Below are 19,775 nucleotides of genomic sequence, written 5' to 3'. Positions count from 1 at the left end.
AGAGACAATTGCACGTGTAAATAATGATGATGGTTGAAAAGGAAATGGGCAGGAAACCATGAAAGAGATTATCGGGTGGGTCTAATTGAGATTGGGCGTGAGCAGGGAAAACTCTGAGGAAGTGACTTTGAGCTGAGGCATGAAGTGTGAATAGAATTTAGCCAAGCAAGGCTTGAAGGAAAGCATGTTCTAGGCAGAACACAGGCAAAGGTCATAAAGTAGAGATGACCATGGCTTTGAAAGGAGGCTGCCAGACTGGTGGGTGGAGAGGAAGAGGGAGCAGGAGGTGAAGCTGACAATGCAGGACCTTGTTGGCCATGTCAGCATTTTGGATCTCAGCCATGTGCCTTGGGAAGCTGGGGAAGGATTCTGGGATGTGGCATGATCCTGTGATGTTTACGCTCATCTGGCAGCTTTGTGGATGGATTGGAAAGGGGCAGGTGAGGTTTCAGAGACTAGTTAGGAGACAGGAGATGATGGCAGATTGGACCACCTGGAGGAAGAGAACCTTTGCCTTTTGTTCACGTGCAGTGTAGACCAGAGCCCACTGGAAAACTTGCCTTCCTCGCACTCCTTAGGGCTGAGAACTTGGTGCTGTGTATCTAGGCAGCATCTTGGAGGCCTTCACACCCATACCTCCTCTTGAGTCAGCAAAGCCCTTTAGGAGGTGAAGGCTCTCTGTGTGTTCTGTTTCCAGCAGTCCAGGCGGCCTCCTGGCCCCAAGCTCTCAGTCCTTCCAAATCAGGTGAGCAGGAGGACGGCTTTTCCCAAGTAGCACCTTACATTCCCAAACTGCCCTTGCCAAACGAACAAAGTTACTTATACAGGATAGCCTTACTGGGTTAGATTTAAATTAAAGTAGGGGAAGAGGGAGCACAAGGAAAATTAATAAAATGCCCGACTTGTCAATTTTTCAGAGGCAGGCTTCTTCCTGTCAGGTAAATGTAGTCACTGGCTCCAGCCCACTCCCCACCCCGTGTCGAGTAGGGTCTGGTGAAAGGCTGGTCACTTGGGGAAGACGTGGAGTAGGTCATGAAGCCAAGGGAGACAAAGGTCAAGCTAGTTCCAAAGGTCTCATCAGTCTGTAGGAATGGGAGAACCTGGGGGCCAAAACAGTGTTCCGGAAGTAAGGAATGCTGAGAGCCAGGAGCAGCAACATAACCAGGAGGAGGAGCCCGAGAGCAATTCCAGAGTCAGAGGCCCATGCGGGCCCTGGGGTGACTTTTTGCTGTCCTGTTAAGGGCTGAGCAACCAGGAAGGACTGTTTAAATAGACAGTAATGAAGCTCGTGATGCCATACATGGTCTTTCCAAGTGGAGGTCTCTGCTGAGTCCACTTTTACTGAACAAATAAAATTCATTGGTCATTAGCAACATCCTTTATTTACAGTTAAGGTGCTAAAATCCCCAAAAGCTTTGCTATATCTTTATATCCTGCTTCTTTCCAAAGGATTTAAGATGTATTTTGTTTTTTCCTCTTAAAGATTCCTCCTACACTGTCACTAAATATCAGTCTAACAAACCATTTCTTCCCAGATCCTACAGACCGTGCTCAGCCCAGCCTGGGGAGAATTATCACAAATATTCAATCAGTGCAGCCTGAATTAGTGAGATGTTTCCTGTACCATGTACATGAGGCATTTTGATACTGGGTCATGGTCTCATTTCAGATCCAAGTCTACGTGGTCTCGTAATTAGGAAGAATATTGGGGCCCAGTGGAGGCCTGAAACCAATTTTGAGGTTGGATAACTTAAATTAATGCTTTTTACTCCCAAATGAATCCCAGATTTTGAGTGCTATAAATTTTCCATTCCTGTGTCTGGCGGATCACAAACATCGGCCATGATCTTTCAGGGCTTGACTACTGTCCTTCTTGGTTTCCATGTGAAAGGCACTCTGGCAGGATCATAGCAGCCCTTACCTGAGAAGCAGACGAGTCCAGGAAAATTTAGGAGGGCTCCGGAGCCAGCTGAACAGGGATCAGCTGTGTCAATTTGGAGTGGGCAGCCAACTACATGGTCATAATTTAAGTGGCATCCCAAAGCCCAGCCTGCTCCCAGAAGACCACGACAGCCTGCCACAGCACCCCAAATGCCCACTATTGGGGCAACTCCTCTACAGCAAAACACTGTCTTCAGGAGGTTCTCTCTAGGAGTCACATTATTTAGGCAAAATTCCAAAACAATACGAGCTTAAATAGGACAAAACTTTTTTTCTCACATGTAACCCTCTGGGCATAAGCCATCCAGGGTCGATACGGTGGCTCCATGCTGTCTGGACCCAGGCTCCTTCTGTCCTCTTTCTCCACCCTCCCTAGCATGTGGCTCTCATCTGGATAGTCCAAGAAAGGAAAAGCAGAGGGTGTGCCCCTTCCTTTCAAGGCACCATCTAGAATTTGTACACATCACTTCTGCTCACCTCCAACTGGTCAGAATATAGGTTACACGGCCACACCTCTGTGCAAAGGAAGCCACACCCATCTGCAGATCCCTGCACCACACTAGGCAGGCCTTTCAGCATCATTTTCTGCCTCTTGAAGCAATTTATGCAAGGGAAGCTGGGAAATGTAGTCATTACTAGATGGTGATGTGCCCCCTGAAACCAGGGGTTCTAATACTGAAGGAAGAAAGTGAACATGGATATGGGAGCCATCTCTGTTACAGTATATATTTGTGTCCATGGAAAGAAAGTGCCTATTAAGGAATAAACTTTCATAGTGGACCCAGCTCATGGGTTAGATTATAGATTTGTCACATAGAAAACACAGAGAAGGATTGAAAGGGAGAGATGCACAGGACAAGCAAGTTTTGATTGGAAGGAAGATTAGGGCTATATGGGGCCCTTCTCCAGGAAAGGCAGCGGGAAGGCACTGACATCTTGAGGAAGGAAAAACTAGAGACATGGAAAGGTGGAAGAGAACTGTGGGAGCGGGGAAGTCTTGGGGCCCAAAGCAAATTGTCAACTCTATAACATTACTGGTGGCCAGCTCTATTAAGCAGCCATACTTCTTGATTCATTCATTCCGATCTAAAAGCAGATTTTGCTCAAAAGAAAGAGTTTAGAGTTAAACAGATCTGGATTTAAATCTCTGCTCCATGATTTACTTGCAGAGAGACCCTGGGAAAATTACTTAGCCTTTTTGAGCCCATTTCTAAATTTTTGAATCAGAGTAATAATACTAATCAACAGGGCTATGAGAAGGACAAAATGAGATGATGTATATAAAACAACTAGTACCAAGCCTGGCACAGTGTAAGCACTCGGCGAATGGTAGATGGGATTAGCATGAAGCTTTCCACCTCATAACAAGCAACTCATCCCTCAAGTAGGGACCTTAGCCATTGTGACAAGGTCATGGGATAGGAAAACAGTGCGTGGTGAGGTGCCGAGAACCTGAAAGACACATACCCATTTAAGGAGCCACTCACTGGCAACAATATAGTAATCACAAAAGCAAATTTTAATTTTTAGATTAATATTCCCTCCACTTTGGGGAAAGCATGTGGACAGCTACAGGCATAAGGAAAGAACTCATCCTAAAGATGGCATTCCTCCCAGTGTACCAAGGAAGAAAACAAACCTTCATCCATGAGCTCGTATGTCTGGAGCAGGATGAGACTGAGCTACGCACTAGAGGAATAAGTAATTTCATAATTTTACTTTTTCACATCCAAGCTAAATAATGCTCTTGGCCAAACAATCTGTCAGTTTATCTTCTGGCACCAATTTTTTAAGGCAAATACCTCAACATAAATAAAATAATAAATAGAATGATTATATTAATGATAGTTCTAAGTCGTCAGAGTCATTTAACTGGGGACATGGACAAGGACAGGAAAATATTATCAGGATTGTTAACCAAGAGAGACAGAAAGGAAAAGAAGAAAGATTCTGAATAAAATGAGTTTGTCCTGGGTCGGACTTTCACTCACTCATCATGACCATGCCCTGGTGTTCTCTTAAATCTTAGAAAAGTGCATTAAAGCCACCTTGTTACTGAGACCCGTCCAAAAGTCAATGAAAACCAGGCTTTTTGGAGAAGTAATTGCTGCAGTGCTTAGCAGGACCCATGAAGCATACACTGGACTTGATGCCACCAATGAAGAAAGGATGGTCAGTCCCAAAGGCTGGCTTTTAGAAAAGCAAAGTTCAGAAACAACATTCAGGCTGTGCTACACTGGGTCAGACTCTTCAGCACCATATGCTTCCCTTGAGCCAACAGTTGTTTTCACCTAATTCCACTTCTAAAGGGTACGCCCATTGGTATCTCTGCATCCATATTTGTCTTGCTACCCTGAAAGGTCTGACTTTTTAGAGCCACTCCTCACTAATGGCACTTTGACCACCTCATCACTTTTCCTGGATCTCCTTTCTCCAATCCTATTTTGTCTCTTTTTCTTTCTTTTTTTTTTTTTTTTTTTTAAGATTTGTCAGTTAGAATTAGACATAACATGCAGACATAACATTCCATGGTTTTATGTAAGGATGAGACTTAAAGAGGGGATGTAAGCATCAGATGGGGAAGTTTCATTTGTAAAACAATTCCGGCTGTCACCGTGTGTGTTCTGTCTTTGTTGGCTGCAGTGGCATATTGACCTTCCTCAGGGGCCACTGAAGTGAGTCCGTCTCTACTCGGACTTACTGATTCATTCATTTGTATGACAAGTAATTAACTGTAACTTTAGACATAGGTTAGACATGACCACTTAGCAGCCTCTCGTGTAACCTTAGGACAGAGTTCATCCATCCCCTTTTGGGTGGCAAGACTACTTTATCTTACTGTGTTTCCTCTTTGTCAAAGTATTTATTAAAATATTTTTAAGGACTTTCCGGTCAGAATGGCAATTTGAGCATATGTGTCTCACTTGACTGCAGAATCGGGGGAGACTTTAAGCTTGAGCTACCCACTGTCAGCATGGGAGTAGATGATAAGATGTCTCAGACCTAGCTCACACAAGTAAGCTTGCACAAGGGTATAAACAGGCAAAACCCTTTCAATATTGCAGCATCTTTCCCAATGCTTTCCCACTTCAGCCTTTCCTTGTCGCCACATCAGCCTAGATTTCATAATGATCAGTGCAGGGTAATATCAAGAGATCAGGAAGGAAAATCTGTCATGATTTCCTTTGGAGTGTATCTTTCTCTCATCCAGTGACCTTACCTTTCCCTTTGGGTTCTAGCAATGTGACATCCTAGCCAATCAGGCAACGAGTAGAGCACGGATCTGTTTCTTTACCAACACCTTTGGAAAGGGTGCCAAGTTCAGAGTCCAAAAAAAAGGGAAACCCACCACAACTCCTATACTCAGCTCCGTAAGCCAGGAATGACCCTATGAGGTGAAGAGATTAGTTACTACTTGTTTCAGTATTGTTCCATAACAAACCACTCCAAAACATAGTGGCTTAAAACAACAATTTCCTATTTTCTCTCATGGTTCTGTGGGTTGACCAGGCTCAGCTGTACAATTCTCAGTTGGGAGCTCTGAATAAGTTGCAGTCGGATAGTGGCTAGGGCTGGAGTCATCGGAAGATTGATTGGGCTAGACATCCAAGAGGGCTTCTTCACTCACTGGTCTGTCCTCAGTGCTCCTCCATATGGCTGCTCTCTACAGCAGCCTGGACTTCTTACATGGAGGCTTTGGATACCAAAAACAGGAAGCAGAAACTTCCAGGCCTCCTAATGTGAGGTTCAAAGTTAGCACAACATCACTTCCACCCTATTCCATTATTTAAAACTATCACAAGCAAACCCAGATTCAAGGGAGTACAAGAATAGAGTCCACATCACCATGCACACAGGAGGGAAGGAATTGATGGCAGCCATCTTTGCAGACAAGCTGCCACCAGACGTGAAGAGAGAATTCTTTGGAACAGAAGAAATTCTCTCTGCCCAGACTGCTCTGTGAGGCCCCCTCCCTGCTCCTCTTGGGTGGCCCAATGACTAAAGCAGAAAAGCAAAATCTGAGCAAATATAATTGTTTAAAATATTCAGGGGGAAAAGTTAATAAACCCATCCCACCCTTAGACTTCAACAGATCGAGTGGATGAAAAAATAAATAAAAGATATAGAAGCTTTAACTAATCTAATAAAAATGATTAATGGATATTTATTTAACAGTGTACGCATCACATAGAGAATTCACATTATTTTTAAAATGTGTAAAAACTGATGATACCTTGGGCAACAAAGAAAACCTGAAAAAAGCGTGAAAGTATAATTTTTACAGACCATATAGGGATTAAACATTCTTTTTAAAGCATTTAGAAGTTTTTAAACACTCTCATAAATTACTATTGAGTCTAAGAGGAAATCAAAACTACAATACTGGGATTCCAGAAAATAATGATAACTGGAACACCACTGTAAAAACTTACAGGATTTAGAAAAATGATAGCCTCAAATTTTTTCATTATTAAGCAAGAGAAAATGAAAACAAATGAGCTAAGCATTCAGTTAAAACTTAGAAAAGAATATGAAGCAAATCTAGAGAAAACAGAAACAAGGAATCTATGAATATAAAAACAAATTAATGAAAACAAAGCAAAATCAGGTGAACCAAGAAAGAAGTCTTAAAAAATTTCTTTGGAAATATCAATATCATTGACAAATCTTTGAAAGTGAAGAAAAAGTCAGAACATATAAATATGTATAATATTAATAATGACAAAAGAGGTAGCACCACAAATAAAGAGGTTTAATTGTAAGAATTTCCTGTGTACCAAGTACAAATCTATGCAAATGCTTAATATATCTTGATGAAATGAGTGATTTCCTAAGAAAGGATAAATTATGGAAATGGACTCAAGAAAAGATACAAAACCTGAATAGCTCAAAACGTGTGGCAAAAACTTTTAAAGTCATCAAAGAATTGCACTCTAGAAAAACAGCATGTCCAGAAAGATTTTGAGAGAATTTTCTCATGCTTTTAGTGAACAAACTATTCCTGTGCTATTTCAGAAATATAAAATGTGTAGAAAGGGGAAAATCTTCCCCATTTCATTTGCGAAAGTTAACGTAATCTTGATGACAAAAATAGTGCACAATAAAAAAAAAAAAAGGCCAATCTCACATATGAAATTGAATGCAAAAACCCTAAATCAAAGCCTGTTGATTCTAGAACTTTTCAAAAGTTTATTTTAGAAATGTGAGGATAATTAGAAGTTAAACAGACTCTTAATGCCCAATAAAGAACTTAATAACGGCATTTGGTACTTCCATGTGATGGAAGATTACGCAACCACTGAAAATAATACTGAAAATGGCAGGGAAGAAATGGTCACAGTGTATTATTAAAAGACTTTTATACAGGATGATCCTATTTTTATAAATAAATGTATCATTATGAGTGTGTGTGTGTGATCTGAAAGGATAAGCACAAAATATTAAGTCTCTGAGTGTTATAATTTAAAATTCTTTTCTCTTCTTCTTTCTTGCTCTACGCATTTTCCAAATTTTCCACAAAGAAAACACAGAACTTTGTAATCAGATGAAAAAAAGGAATTTTATTGTTAAATAAGTGTTATCTCAGTAGTAATTCTTAACAAACCCTATGTTTACACGTGTCCCACTAAAGATATGCCATTTTTATTTCTACCCTTTCATTTTTCTAGTTTCCTCTTGTTACCAAGTATTTCCTTCGCGCTTTCATCTTGCCCTCAGTTTTGGCATCCAGAGAAGTTATTATGGAGAGCGTGCCAGCATGTCTGTCAGCAAAATGAATCAAATAACTGAAAGAATTGACTTTGGATCCTTTTCCATGAACAGCACATAAAAGACAAGCTATTATATGAGATTTATAGACAGGGCAAGTTTGAGGCAGAGAAAAGGGAGGCGAGGAGGATTCTGGCCTCACCACTCTCAACACACGCTTCTCTTTGCCCCCAGCTCCGGCTTTGGGAAAGAGGAAGAAAGCAAGACAGGTGTCTCCATGCCTCTGCATCCCTGTCATAGAACCGAGTGAATGCTGTTTACCAGACAGCCAGAGTATGGTGGCTTCATTTCAATGATAGACCAACGCTGAAGTGTAGGTTCAAAGAAAGAGAAGGAAGTGGGATGGTAGAAAGTAATACAAAGGAGCAGGGGCCAGTTCATGCAGAGGAATTGGATATTTTCGTATAGAAGGTGGGGAGGCATTGAAGAGTTTAAGCAGGAAGACAATGTTGAATGTGTGTCTATGTGTATGTATATGCATATTTTTATATGTACAAATATATAAATTTTTATATATACAGGCATATAAACAAGCTATATATACATGTGCATACATACATGCATATATATATATATACATACACATTTTCGTGTGTGTATATATATAAATTTTATATGGAAACCAAAATATCACTAGAAAGAGAAAGGCTGAAGGCAAGAAGACCAGTTTACTTAGTGACCCGAGTTGTAGAAGATGAGCAACCGAGAGGGTGGTGAGGAGTGAATGGGTATGAAGGATCTTTAAGAGACGGACTCAGACTCTGCTTCTCTCTGACTGTGGCAGAAGATGGTCACCCCCAGTTCCCACTTACCTCTCCACTATTCAAGGGATCAACCCTAACTGACCGCCTGTAACTCAGCCATAATTCCAGACTCCCAGAAGAGAGAATCTGATTGGCCTGGTTCAAGTTAGGTGTCCACTTCTGGTCCACTCAACTATGGCCAAGGCCAGTGTCACAAGCACAAATATGGTTGCTTGGGTCCATTTGTTTGTGGGATCACTTGACTGTTGTCTCTCTCCACCTGTGGACTATATTTTTCATGAGGGCAGGGACTGTTTTTGCTTACTCAAAACTGTCTGCAGCACCTTATAAGGTATCCAGGACATACTCAGCACGCAAAAACCATTTGTCAAAAGGCTGAATGCACAGATGACTTCACAAATGAAGAGAATCATAGGGTAGAAAGCACTGTTAAGTCATCCGATCCAGCCCTCCCTCCATTCGTTGCTCATGTGTCTCATTTATCACTAGAGCACCAACTTCAGCAGAATGACGTCAGTTGCCTTCAATACGCCAATGAGCTTTTGTGGTCTAGCCTGAGAACCAACCCCCATTTACAAGAGTGACTCAAGTTAGAAATTATGCTCCTGATCTAAACAACTGATTTAAAACAAACTTCAGAAACCCAATCCATTTGTAATTTGAGAAATACCTACAGCCCTCCAAACAAGACAATCAATGGGAGAACTATACCAGAGAGGAAAGGTATTTGTCAGAAGAAACTTGGCATACATGTTATACTTTTTCCATCTGATTATTTTAGTATTCTTCCTGTGAAATCCAATTTCCTTAAGTGACCTCTGTTCATAGGAAACTATTTAGTTTAATCTGTGGGAGCCGTGGCATATTTTTAACCATCTCCGAAGGCCAGCTCCCTCTCCACTGAGCATGCCTGGTACCCAAACAGATGTTTTATAACACTCAGCACGTATGAGCTCACCACTGGCAAGTCTTCTGCACACAATCAGCCCAAAGCTCCTCTCACATCTCCCCTGTCATTCCACAAACTCAAATTCAGAACTCACAGGCAAGCTTGAATCCTCACCACAGTAGCAAAAGAACAGAAGATAGAGAATCCAGTTTTGAATTTCCAATTTATTAATATTTGATAAATCTAATGACCAACTGGAAAATATATAATACAAAGAGTTAGTCAAACTAAGTAGTATAAAATGACATGTAAACTGGCCACCCCAAAATAATTCAGATTAAAGTACCCAAGTAAAGAGTTCCAAAGCAACTCGAATTTGCATGGCATCATAGAATATTAGGACTGAAAGGCCCTTGGACGTCATCTCGCTAGCACAACGACTGGATTTTACAGATGAAGAGGCTGAGGCCCAGAGAGAGAAAGTGGCTTACTCAGGGTTTCACAGTGAGTGCGTTAGTGGCAGAACTGGAGGTAGGACTCTGCCCCCAGCCCCGACCTGCAGGGCAGACCACAGCCCCACACCTCCAGTTTCCTGTCTGTGTCCTCGGAGCATTTGTGTCTGCGGTTCAAAGTTGGGAAGAAGCCAGAACCTAGTCAACAAGATCTTTCATCCTGACTACCCATGGATGTTTTCAAAGGTAGCGTGTTAACATTTCAAGTGTGGAAATCAAAGGGACACACAGGATTCTTGCCACACCTCCCTAAGAGCTTAGGAGATGTCCAAAGGGACCATGAGGAGGTGACTAAGGAGACCTAAATTCACAGCCATGAGTTCATGGACCTTTGCTCCTCTGAGAACCTAAACTTGCAGAGAAAATCTGAGCTCTCTAAAAAGGCTTGCTGCATGTCAGAGACCCTTGGGGATATGAACGGTATTCATTGAGTGCCAACTTAAACTCGAACCAAGCGCTGCTAAGAAGAACTCAAGAGGAGAAGACCCAGATGCTGCATCAGAGATGCTCACCCACCAGTTGGGGAACAGTGTTTATACTAAGAAGAGTACCAAGTGGCTTAGTACATTCTTTCATTGAACAAATATTTGTGGACGGCTTTGGATGGACCAGGCTGGACATCTTGCAATAAAAGAATAGTAAGTTAATTGAAAGATGTAAGCAAGGACTGGGTCACAAAGGGCTGCATATGCCATCAGAGGCATTTAGATTTTATTCTAAAGATGATGGAGAGCCAATCAAGGATATTGAGCTAGGGAGTGAATTGATCAGGCTTATGTTCTGGAAAGATCTCTCGACAGCTGTGTCAAGAGCTGATGGATTGTGGCCAAGTGCTGCACTGTGTGATATCATCTACAAGTGCTTCAAGACACTTTTGCAGTTTTAGTCCATATTCAGGATCATACGGTAAAAAGGAGAGGAGTGCCTAAGGCAAGCAGAGTTAGGTTTTAATCCCACTTCTACCATTTACTGAGTGTATAGTCCTGGACACATTGTTTAAATAGGTCTGCGCCCGCAGTCTCCTTTCTGTACAGTGAAGATACTGGGACTTAGTTCATAGGATTTGATAATAAATAAAGAAGGTAATATGCCTGGACATTTCTAATAATCCTCCCAACACCGTTAAATTCAGCCAAATCAAAGTGGCATTTTCCAGCCCGGGAGGAATGCCACCTAGCATCCTGCTAAGCCACCACGTAGCAGGAGATACCGTTGCATTTTCTTCTTAGAATTTAACCAGAGAATTTTGTTGCTAATGTGTGAAAATAATTGGCACTCGTACTGTGTAAATGAGCAAGCAGAGGTAAACTGAGGTCAAAGCTAAATCTTGAGTCTGAGTCAAACCACCCAAAAACAATACTGCAAAGAATTAAACTGGTTACAAAGACCAGTGTATGGACCGAGAGCTCCAATCGTCCTAGCAACCTTTTCACCAAACACTGGTGCAGATTTGCTGGCATATGACTCTGAGAACATCTGGCCTTTCGATTATCCTCTCGCAAGCAAAAACTGATGTAGTGTAAACTGATCTTTAGGCCAATTATATGGTCTAAGTGTTACAGTGTTTATGTTGGCTCCTCTGGCTCCAGGTTTTAAGAACTTAATTTGTAGCCACACCCCTCCCTGAAGTCCTAATTGCGTCTTACTATACCTGACCCCAGGGGTTCCTTTATGCCGAGCCTGCACCTTTTTACAGGACGATAAGTATGTGTAAATGCATTGTCAGTCAACTGTGTGTGCTCCCACTGTGGGAGGTCCTATAAGAATTAGTTACAGGAGTTACGTGGTAATGGAAGGATAGAAGAGGGTGTGTGAGAGAGCGGGCTCTGGGGCCACTCTTGTTGCATGTCCAATGCTACATATGTTTTCCTTGCATACCAGCTTGACTGTAGCAGCCAGGTATGGAGTGTAGAGGCTCTGGCCTGCAGCTCACTTAGAAGGCACTAACTTCTGAAACCTGATACCACCTCCAACTCACCTTTTATCCTAGACGAGATCATTATTGTGTCTGAGCATCTGTTTCCCCATCTGGACTCAACTTCATTTACCAAACACAATGTGCCAGGCACTGTTCCAAGGCCTTCGCCAACACTGATTAAGTTAATCCTCATAATTACTGTGAGTGGCAGGTGGTATATGATCCCCACCCCACATCACACCGTGGGTGTCACACAGTGGGGCTATGAGCTTGCCCCTCCTCTCTGGCTGCTTAATGAGAGCTCTGGGCAGTGGTGTGCAGCTCTAATGTACTAGGGTCTATAATGAACCACAACCCAGTGCTCTGGAGCAGGTGACCCAAGGGGGAACCCCTAGGGTGTTACTGACTATAGGAGGGGGGCTTCTCGCCTTTCCCCTACCCCACCCCACCCCCGTCCTTCCACTGCTACGGCCAAGGGGCCATGGTGGCAGCTGGAGGGGCTGATCTAGGGAGGTCTTTCTCCTTACCTCACTCCCACCTCCTAGTCTCTGGATTAATGCACCTCCTCTCTCGCCCCAGCCCACCATCACTGATCCCTGAAGAGAGGAACAGAGTAGCAGGATGGCCAGCCCTAAAGGAAATCTGAAGCTACGTGGGGATTCGACCCCAGTCACCAGCAGCTCCTTTTCCAAGATCAGAATTTTCCTTCATCTTTAAAGGAAATGAATCTCTCAAGTCTCCTGGTCTGACTTAGCACATCGAGGAAGGAAGGGGAGAATATGGAGCACAGTAAATCCCAACTCTGAGCTGTCCATTACAGGAATTTATCACAGATGGTAATCATTAGGACTTTAACATCTTGGAGGGAAGAGTTCTATCCAGAATCATAAATAAGCCGTAACCACGGCTCAGATTTATAAAGCTATAAAAGAGGGCTGTTTGAACAACTGGGAATTTACAGTACTGGGTTACAAAACCAACGTAATGCGTGAAAGCTTGAACATGATGTGGGAGTTCTGAGCGATGCAATGGGAAGACGGTAACTTATTTCTGCAGTTAGGACCCCCACTCGGAACCTAACAAGGTTAAGCTCTGGTGCGATCTCATGAAATGCAAGATCAGAGAAAAGAGGGTGCTGGCCTCTTAAATATGGCATTGTAATCACTAGAACACTTGCAGTCCAGTTAAACTTGGCCCGTCTGTGTCCAGCTTCTCTCTGCCTAATGTGATGTCTTCTAAATGAGTTTCCAGTTCATCACTAATGTTGCCCAAGGCCCTATTGTTTCCCAAGTGGCTTCAAACAACTCAGTTTTGACCAAAGTCTTCTTGTTATGCAGAGCACCCGTGAGGCTCCCAGTTATGGAGCAGCAAAGTACAAAACAAGGCCATTGCCTTCCAGAAGTTTCTTTTCTGGCCAGAGATGCAAGGCATTTACAGATAAAACAATGATCGTTTGCAGACTTCAGTGCGTCCTGTAGACTGTAATTAGAGAACTCAGGGAGGGAAGCAAAAGACAGGTGGAGGCTGGAGTCATCAGGGAAAGATATGTGGAGGAAAAGGGGCCGGACTTACGACCTGAAAGACGAATGGGGATGTGCACGTGTTTGAGGAAAGCTGGCCTCAGCCCCCACTGTCTCCCACAAACGTGCATCATGTCCCTGCTGGGACTCTCTTCTTGAGCCAAGTCTCAGAACACACACTTGCATTTCCCTCTTGTCCTACAGGCAATTGTTCCTGAAATTCCACTGCCTCACCCTCTTCATCCCCCTGGGGCCCATCCTCCCCTCAGCCCTGACAAAGGAAACTGGCGTCTCTGAACATATCCCATTCGGGTTGGATACCACAGGATGGTGTCCGTCCTGGAGAGTGAGGCCAGGAAAAATCCCACCCCCGAGCCCCAGCCACAGTGTAGGACTGCATGCAGGGAATCGGGTTAAACTGAGCAGAAGGAGAAAGAAACAGGGCAGCCCCCCTCAGCCTCCCTGGGGAGGGATTCTGTCAGCATCCAGGACACACAATAGAGAACACAGTAAGATGTCCCCACAGGCGTGGGAAGTTTGGAGGGAGGCCAGGATCCCACAAGGGTGGCCAGTACCCTACCCAGGCAAGGAGGGAGGGTCTTATGGGAAAAGTGGAGGAAGTACAGGCACCAGAAGGAGAATGTTGTCAGTGGGAGAGCCGCAGTGCTCTCGTCCCTTGCAGAGCCCAGTGCTGGGCGGAAGGCTCCCCAGGGCCTGTTAAGACTAGAGGCATCTGTTGGGGGGCAAGGAGGGTAGGCCTGTGACTCTGCAGAGCAGAGAGGAGATGCCACAGGGAAGGGAGGGCTACTAAGGAATGGCTTCAAGAGGCTGCTGTAGGGGTTCCAGGTGTCTGCTCTGCCTTGCCCATTCGGGCCCCTGGGAAGAGTGGGAAAAAAGCAGAATTCAGGGCGGACGCCTGCCTAACAATAAAATGTCCCCGGGTTGTATTTCTTAAGACCCTAAGGGAACCTGGGCAGGTGCAGCAGCATCTGGAAGAAGAGGGACTCCCCCAACCAGAGCAAGGGCAGGATGAATGGTTCATGACAGAGGCTTGGGGAAGGCCGGGGCAGGGGGCGGGGAGCTGTATCCACTGGCTTCTGGCTCACATCAGCAGGGAGAGCCGCCTCCTTCATTCACTACCCAGCACCCGTGGTTGAGGGGAGCTACAGGTTACAGGAGACAGATGCATGAGGGCCTCTGAGAATCACCCCAATTTGCCACATCTGTGACAACTCAGATCCCAGATTAATCCAGCACCCCTGAATGACACTATAGGAGAAGCCCATGTTGTTAACCTTCTACTGCCTCCAGGAGTGTCACTGAAATCCACTGAAATGTTACCTTTGTTTATAAAAGTTGGGGACCCCTCCTTAGAAGGCAATCTAGTGTAGCAGGAAGAATAGAGGTTCTGGAGTCTATTTGGGATTTGAATCAACAACCCCACTTCTTCCTGGTGTGTGGCCTTGGGAAAGTGACTTAACCTTTCTGAGCCTCAGTGTCCTTATCTGTGAAGTGGAACAATTGATAATGATACCTGGTTGGCAAGTTGTTGAGGAGATTAAATTCGAGGACCTCTACACTCAGCTTGACCCCATGTGTCTAGTTAGGGTCAGTCCCCTTCTCTTCCTCCTTCTTGAGAGAGAAACTCCAAGAAAAATGGATTTTAACAAATAATTTTGCAACACAGTAAGCCCAGAGCAAGGAAACAAGGAGCTTATTTGTCGTCTGGTTCTGCTGTATGTCATTTGAGCATTATCGTAAACATCTTGTCTGCTGCCTACAGATTTCTTTCAGGCTGCTCACCACACTTAACCTCTGCCCTGTTGTAAGGTCATAACAAGCATCAGCTCACGTTTTCTTCTCTCTGATTCTCTTCCAGGGGCGCTGTGTCAACTTCACCAGAGTCAAGAACAATCCGCCTGCCAAGTACCCCCTCAACAACGCCTACCACACCAGCTCGCCACCTCCTGCCCCAATCTACACTCCCCCACCCCCTGCTCCCCACTGCCCTCCCCCACCCCCCAGTGCTCCCACCCCTCCAATTCCATCCCCACCTTCCACCCTTCCCCCTCCTCCTCAGGCTCCACCTCCCAACAGGGCGCCACCCCCCTCCCGACCTCCTCCTCGGCCTTCTGTCTAGAACCCAAAGTTCATGCTCTGGGCTCTCAGAAACTTTGGGGAGGAGGCTCCTCTGTGGTGTTAGAACAAGTCTTTCCAGTTAGAGAAGGCTTCCACTCTGGAAATGAGTGGTGGTAAAGCCCACTGACGTTCACAAACTTTAAAAATTGGTTTGTAATGCCAATGCACCAACAATTGTGATCAGCGGAAAGAAATAGAAATTTTGAAATGCCTGAAAACAAATAATGAGGCAACTACAGTCACAATTATAGTCAGCCAGCCATCACCTCTAGAAGCTTCTAGAGACAGTGAAACTGCTGAGATGCTCTAAATGGAACTGTGTCTCATGTAGACCAATAAGAAAATCATTTCTCTGAGGGTGAAAAGCGGAGTCGGATGGATAAGAAATAACATTGCTGGGTTTCTAAATGCTGCCTTCCCTCCTCCACTCCACCCCCATCACTTGACCCTGCACCTTCAGCCTAGAAATCAAGGAATCCTCACCCCTATGTGCCACCCAGGAAGGTGGAAATCCTTTGCCTACAACTTTGGGAAAAGCTTGAGGTTCCCGTTGTGGCAATAAACGCAGCATCAGACAGGTATCCAAAAGCATGTTCTCCTGAGATTTGCAGAGGAGTAAAAACATGTGCTTTATTTTCTTCCCAATTCTCCCAGTTTCCAAGTGAGGAAGAGAGCAGATGTTTACTGATGGAAAAAGGTATGTTGCCATGTTGCTGTGTAAGTGAAATCAGGTGTGTGCATTGACGGGGCATACTGATGGGAGCATCAGACAGTTTCTAAAACCCAAAGGCCATCAGCAGCTAGAGGTGGCTGGCTTTGGCCTGACATGGTCCCCTAAATCAACGGACAATGGCATTGTTGAAGAGCAACCTGTTAATGATTTGTGTTCAAAATCAAGATTTGGCTCCGGTTTAAATCACTTGAGATATGAAGAAGTGATTGATCCCATCTTCCAGAGACGTGAGTTGATCTTCCCAAAATGGCATCAATAGCACCTACCATACAATTTCACTGATTTTGTTTTTATTTTTTGGTAAAGTCGTGCACCAGAGACTTCTAGGGAGAGCTGAGAGACAATGGTCCTGACGTAATAAGGAAACTATCCCCAGGTTCTTTGATTAACCCTCAAAAAAGGCATGTGTGTGTGGATACAAATATATTTCTCCCTGGCTTTTCAACATACAAATATCATCAGCTCTCAACCGAGGGGAAATACACCAGAAATGCTCTGCCTAAAATTCCCAACATGCCTGGGACCCACTCCATTCCTCCAAGTCTTTCTGAATCTGTTGTCATCAGTAAGCCCCATAATCACTTTCTAAACATTGTGCTTCATCACCCAGAGGGTAAAACAGAGGCCATCGTTGAGGGCCTCCTGCACCAGCCTGTTCAAAATTATCTCCCCCTCCAGCTTTCCACAGGTCTTAAAATTCATCTCCCAAACCCCTTAAATCCTTTCTGGAACAAAGCAGAATAGAAAATAAATATAAACTTAGTGCTTTGGACTGTGGTCTCCAAAGATCCTTCAAGAATCCATCAAGCCAGCCTCATTCTTTCACCTTACTTAGAACACAGACATAATGACCTGGCATGCATTCTATAAACACCAATTCTTTTAGCCATGGCAGACATTGCTAATTAATCACAGTACTATTTCCCGTGAAGCCCAATGATTTCTTCACAGTTCTCAAACTACAATTCCAAAGAGCTACCACTCATCAGTCAGAATTGAAAGAGGGATGAACCCTTTATGCTATCCCTATTTGAGAAAGCAAAAACAAACTAGGATTGCATGGGGGCATGGGGAAATCCTTGGGCATAAAAGGTACAGTCAGGGGAAAATAGATCTAGGCAGAGTGCCTTAGTGGGGGGACCACAGGCACTAACTCTGCAATGCCAATGGCAAACTGACACTTCTCCAAGCGTACCTTAGACCCAGCTCTTCTGCCAGCCTGCCACTTCCAGAGAATCTCCCAGCCTTCTCATTGAGCTAAAATCAGAGATGGTTTCCAGGACTTATGAAGGCAACTCCCTCCCCCACCCCTGAACCTGGCCCATATTGTCTATTTCTAGAACACTAGGCTTCTTCTTTAGAGTAGTTCCCTCATGAAGCAGGGGCCAGAATGTCTCAGCCACCTGCAGTGACATTTCTGGACTCCAGAAAACCATTCTATAGGAGAATGGGCTCCCCAGGCTCACAGCATAGAGACGTTGAGCCCCTGGCAACTGTTTTGACTGCTGGCAGTACAAAACAGTCCACCCCACACCACTGCCGCATGACTCACTGTGGCCATGAGAAAGTTCAAGCCAAGATGCTGAGTGACATTGTTGTGCAACAAGATGGCGGGCATCAGATGAGAATGCAACATTCAGGATCTCAACAGCACATCAATCAGAAGCCCCGTGCAGTTTCCAAGATGATGTTTTGGTGAACTTTTTGATGAAATAGGGAACTGCAAATATATGATGATTTTGAAAAGGATTAGCAGGGTTTGTCCTTAAAACTGACTCATCATGTCATCCCTAGTCATTTAGAATTACAGTTGAGAAGGAAAAACTTGTATACTGTATGAACAAGGCAGTATTTTAGTAGTAGGCTGTAACAGGCAGGAAAATTCTTTGACTGGTTAATAAAATCTATCAGTACTTGTATCATTCCCTGTGAAAGGCAGCAGACATATGATTGTGATCAGGAAACTGCACAAAATTATTTTTTCAACCCCCATGTTATTATCCTCATGAGGTTTTTTTTTAATAAAAGCCAAACTTTTCGTTGTATATATTCGTATTCCATGTGTTAGATGGAAGCATTTCCTATCCAGTGTGAATAAAAAGAACAGTTGTAGTAAATTATTATAAAGCCAATGATATTTCATGGCAGGTTATTCTACCAAGCTGTGCTTGTTGGTTTTTTCCCATGACTGTATTGCTTTTATAAATGTACAAATAGTTACTGAAATGACGAGACCCTTGTTTGCACAGCATTAATAAGAACCTTGAGTGGTCCCCTCTGTTGACAACCAGCTCACAAAGTTTCTGGCCTGGAGCTTGGCACATACTGCAGTGAGACAAAAGGTCTCTCTTTTACCAAGGTCAAGGACAGAGCTGGCGGACAAATTAATTAATAGTCTTGGATATCTGGTCACGTGTAACCTCACCGTAAATATCACTAGGATGGGCAGAGATGATCTCGAATTCTCACATACACTAAAGTCCAAACACTGTGTCAGATGAGGGAAATCCATTAAAGAACTAGGAAAAAAGATAATAATTATGAGATAATGAGCAATAGTTTCAGCCCAGTGCCAACTCAATAAAACCAATTAATGCTGTGTAAAATGGGTTGAATTCGTTTGCAAACCATATAAAGATACATGCAGTAAGAAGCCTGTTAATGCACACCAGATGGGAGTGGGGTGTTCTAGTCAATTGCCTTTTCTAGTTATCTGAGCTCTACTATATTATCATACTTGGATAACCAGTTTAAAAGAATTAGAATATGATTTTTTAAATACACTTAACATTAAATTTTTCTTCTAATTCTTTCTTCTTTCTGTGATAATTCAGAAGACAACTATGGATCTTCAGTGCCTCTGAGTCATTGTTATAAAAACATCAGTTATCGCTGTCCCATGCTATAAGAGACTGGGCTAAATGTATACAATGGCAAACCCTGGAAGTTGCTTTTTTTAAAAAAATAATAAATTCCTAAAATCAAGTCTTTTACTAGCTGTCTCTCTGTTATAAAAATAAAGTGTAGATTGTTCAAGTGCTTAACATCCTGATCATAATAAAATGGCTATCCTTCTGCAAATTAAATTCTATTTCTCAGATTATTTCATGCCCTTCGCTAAACTCTTTACTGTCTTGATTGCTCTCATTTCTCCTTTAGCTGTTCAACATTCAAAATATTCTTTATTTCCAGTAACAGTTTTAAAATTTAGTAAATCCATACCAGATGAAAAAACAGAATGGAAAGTGGAGACAGAGAAGTACACAGAAAAAATGGACTGTATCAGTTCGGATTGTTTCTGGCTGCCTGTAACAAACGTGGCTGTGGTTGATTGACTCACAGATCGAGTTGTCCAGGGGTTTGCAGCTGCTCAAGAAACGAGTCAGTGTTATGGATAGTGCTGTAATAAATACAATACCCTTCTATCAATATACACCTCAGGAGATTTTTATTATTTCTGATGCAAACCACTTTATTCTCAACAGCTTCAATTCAGCTCCTCCACTTACATTTTTCTAGGTAAAAGTCTCTTACTAGTTCCTGAATTTGTTTCTTTACAAGTCCTCATGAAGCCTTAATTCCTCTAAATT

At 43.4% G+C, this 19,775-nt stretch overlaps 1 protein-coding gene across 3 annotated transcripts in view; it reads left to right on the top strand.

Annotated features, from left to right (window-relative positions):
• Positions 1–19,170, top strand: part of ANTXR1 (ANTXR cell adhesion molecule 1) — a 219,166-nt gene extending 199,996 nt beyond the window's left edge. For all 3 annotated transcript variants that reach the window (XM_046660702.1, XM_046660703.1, XM_046660704.1), the window contains exon 18: positions 15,193–19,170. In XM_046660702.1, the coding sequence (XP_046516658.1) occupies positions 15,193–15,453 (261 nt within the window). In that variant the 3' untranslated portion in view covers positions 15,454–19,170. The remainder of the gene's footprint in view (positions 1–15,192) is intronic.
• The last annotated feature ends 605 nt before the right edge of the window (positions 19,171–19,775 follow it).

Source organism: Equus quagga, chromosome 5 (assembly GCF_021613505.1).
Source record: "Equus quagga isolate Etosha38 chromosome 5, UCLA_HA_Equagga_1.0, whole genome shotgun sequence".
NCBI lineage: Eukaryota > Metazoa > Chordata > Mammalia > Perissodactyla > Equidae > Equus > Equus quagga.
This window is presented reverse-complemented; position numbering and strand designations above follow the sequence as displayed.